At 34.9% G+C, this 2,247-nt stretch overlaps 1 protein-coding gene across 1 annotated transcript; it reads left to right on the forward strand.

Annotated features, from left to right (window-relative positions):
- The first annotated feature begins 571 nt into the window (after window positions 1–571).
- LOC112770405 (uncharacterized) lies at window positions 572–1,000 on the forward strand. Its single transcript, XM_025814764.1, has one exon. The coding sequence runs from the start codon at window positions 572–574 to the stop codon at window positions 998–1,000; it is 429 nt and encodes a 142-aa protein (XP_025670549.1).
- The last annotated feature ends 1,247 nt before the right edge of the window (window positions 1,001–2,247 follow it).

Below are 2,247 nucleotides of genomic sequence, written 5' to 3' on the forward strand. Positions count from 1 at the left end.
TTATTCCTTCAAAGCCAATTTATTCTTGTTATAACCCTAACATGCAGTAGGTTCCTAGTTGTTCTCCTTGGCCAAATTGTCAAAATATTCCAAAGTATTCTCTTTTTACAATTTTGGAGCAAAAAGAAAATATACTTAAGTATGTTCCTTTAGAGCCATACAAAGGGCATGATGCAGATTTTTCTCTTTTGCCAACCATGGCTAAATCTGCAGAAACAGAAAATTTTTCTACTCACCCTAAATGCAATAAAAATATAAAGAAGAATCTGACTGTAAAGAAGGTAATGGTTGAACACAAGAAAGAAAAAGATGAAGATTTAATTAATGATAATTTTGACACTGATTTTAATGACAACTTAGAAGTGATATTTGGTGTTAAACAACCTATAGCTGTGGTGTTAGTATTGCCTGAGGAGTATGGTCAAGTCCGGAAAGTGGAATCATTAGAAGATGATTGTTATGATGTCTTTCCTGGAAGCGAATGCTTTTTGCTAGATGACAATATGTGTGGTGGATGATTGTTTGAGAAACCTACTGAAAATGACAAGGAGTATTTGCTCCACTGCATATCATGGCTCGTGTTGATGGAAGGATAGTCAAAAAGATTTTGGTTGACGGGGGAGCTGTTGTCAATTTCATGCGTGAAAAAATGATGGAAAGAATTGGGAAGACTGAAAGAGATTTGATCAAAAGTAGCATTGGGGTGACAAATTTTAATGGAAAGACTTCTTTTGTTAGAAGTGTGGTTCTGTTGTCAATTGACGTTGGTTCTGTCAATAGGCCAACTCTATTTGTTGTTGTTCCATCTAAAGCTGGTTTTAACTTGCTTTTGGAACGTGATTGGATTCATGGAATAATGGGTGCTATTCCATCCACTCTACATCAAAAATTAATTTTCTGGAATAAAGATGGAGGAGTGGAAGAAGTTCTTGCTGACAATAGTACTTGTTACTATGATGAGATGCATGTGGAGTTCAGGATATATAATCCGGGAGTCTAGTCGCTGACAGTTGACACCAAGGCATTTAATCCTGAAAATATTGAGATGTACAAAATAGATATGAATGGTTTCATTTTGGTCCCCTAAGGCCGGGGTGGATACGGTCTCAAGGAAGACTTAGATGATGAGTTTGACGAGCCAACTGGCTCAGCTGTCAGCCTATATGGCAGATAGAGAATGGTGCATTGACAGTGTACCTTATGATTGTATATATGATGATGGTCCTTTAGGTTTTGAAAAAAATAATACTGATAATGTGAAAAAATTTGAGGTGCAGGATCCTTTGGAGGAGGTAGATATTGGTAACGGTGATTATCCTAGACCAACATATGTGAGCAAGATGTTGCTTGATGATTTCAAAAAAGAAATGTTGGAAATATTAAAGGAATATTGTGACTGTTTTGCATGGAATTATGTAGAGATGCCAGGATTGAGTCGTGAAGTAGTAGAGCATCAATTGCCACTGAAAGCCAATGTCAAACTTGTCAACCAACCACCAAGGAGATTTGCTCCTAAGGTCGTGCAGAAGATTAAAGAGGCCTTAAGGCTAAATTTATAAGAATAGCAAGGTATGTCAACTGGATTTCTAATGTTGTTCCTATCATGAAAAAGAATAAAAAATTAAGGATTTGCATTGATTTTAGAGATTTATATTCTGCAACACCAAAAGATGAATATCCAATGCCTATAGCTGATATGTTGATAGATTCTACTGCTGGTCATGAGATTTTAAATTTTATGGATGGATATTCAGGTTATAATCAAATATATATATCTGAGAAAGATGTGTTGAAAACTGCATTTAGGTGTCCAGGTGCTTTAGGAACTTTTGAATGGGTTGTGATGCCATTTGGACTCAAAAATGCCGGTGCAACTTATCAAAAAGTTATGAATAAAATTTTTCATGACTTTATTGAAAATTTTATGGAAATCTATGTTGATGATGTGGTTGTCAAATCAAATGCTAAAAAAGAACATCTAGAAAATTAAAAAAAAAAGCATTTGAAAGAATGAGAAAGCATAAATTGAAAATGAATCCCATAAAATGTGCTTTTGGTGTGAGCACAGGAAATTTTCTTGGTTTCTTGGTGTAGAAAAAAGGGATTGAAATTGACAAGAACAAGACAAAGGCTATCTTAGAGGTTCATCCTCTAGCTAACAAAAATAACTACAAGCATTTTTTAGGAAAAGTCAATTACCTCAGAATGTTCATTTTCAATCTGTCAGGAAAAATTAAGGTTTTTGCG

Source organism: Arachis hypogaea, chromosome 18, assembly GCF_003086295.3.
Source record: "Arachis hypogaea cultivar Tifrunner chromosome 18, arahy.Tifrunner.gnm2.J5K5, whole genome shotgun sequence".
Classification (NCBI taxonomy): Eukaryota; Viridiplantae; Streptophyta; class Magnoliopsida; order Fabales; family Fabaceae; genus Arachis; species Arachis hypogaea.

Excerpts from the sequence above, each read along its gene's own strand:
- LOC112770405 (XM_025814764.1), top strand. The coding sequence starts at position 572 with ATGGCTCGTGTTGATGGAAGGATAGTCAAAAAGATTTTGGTTGACGGG.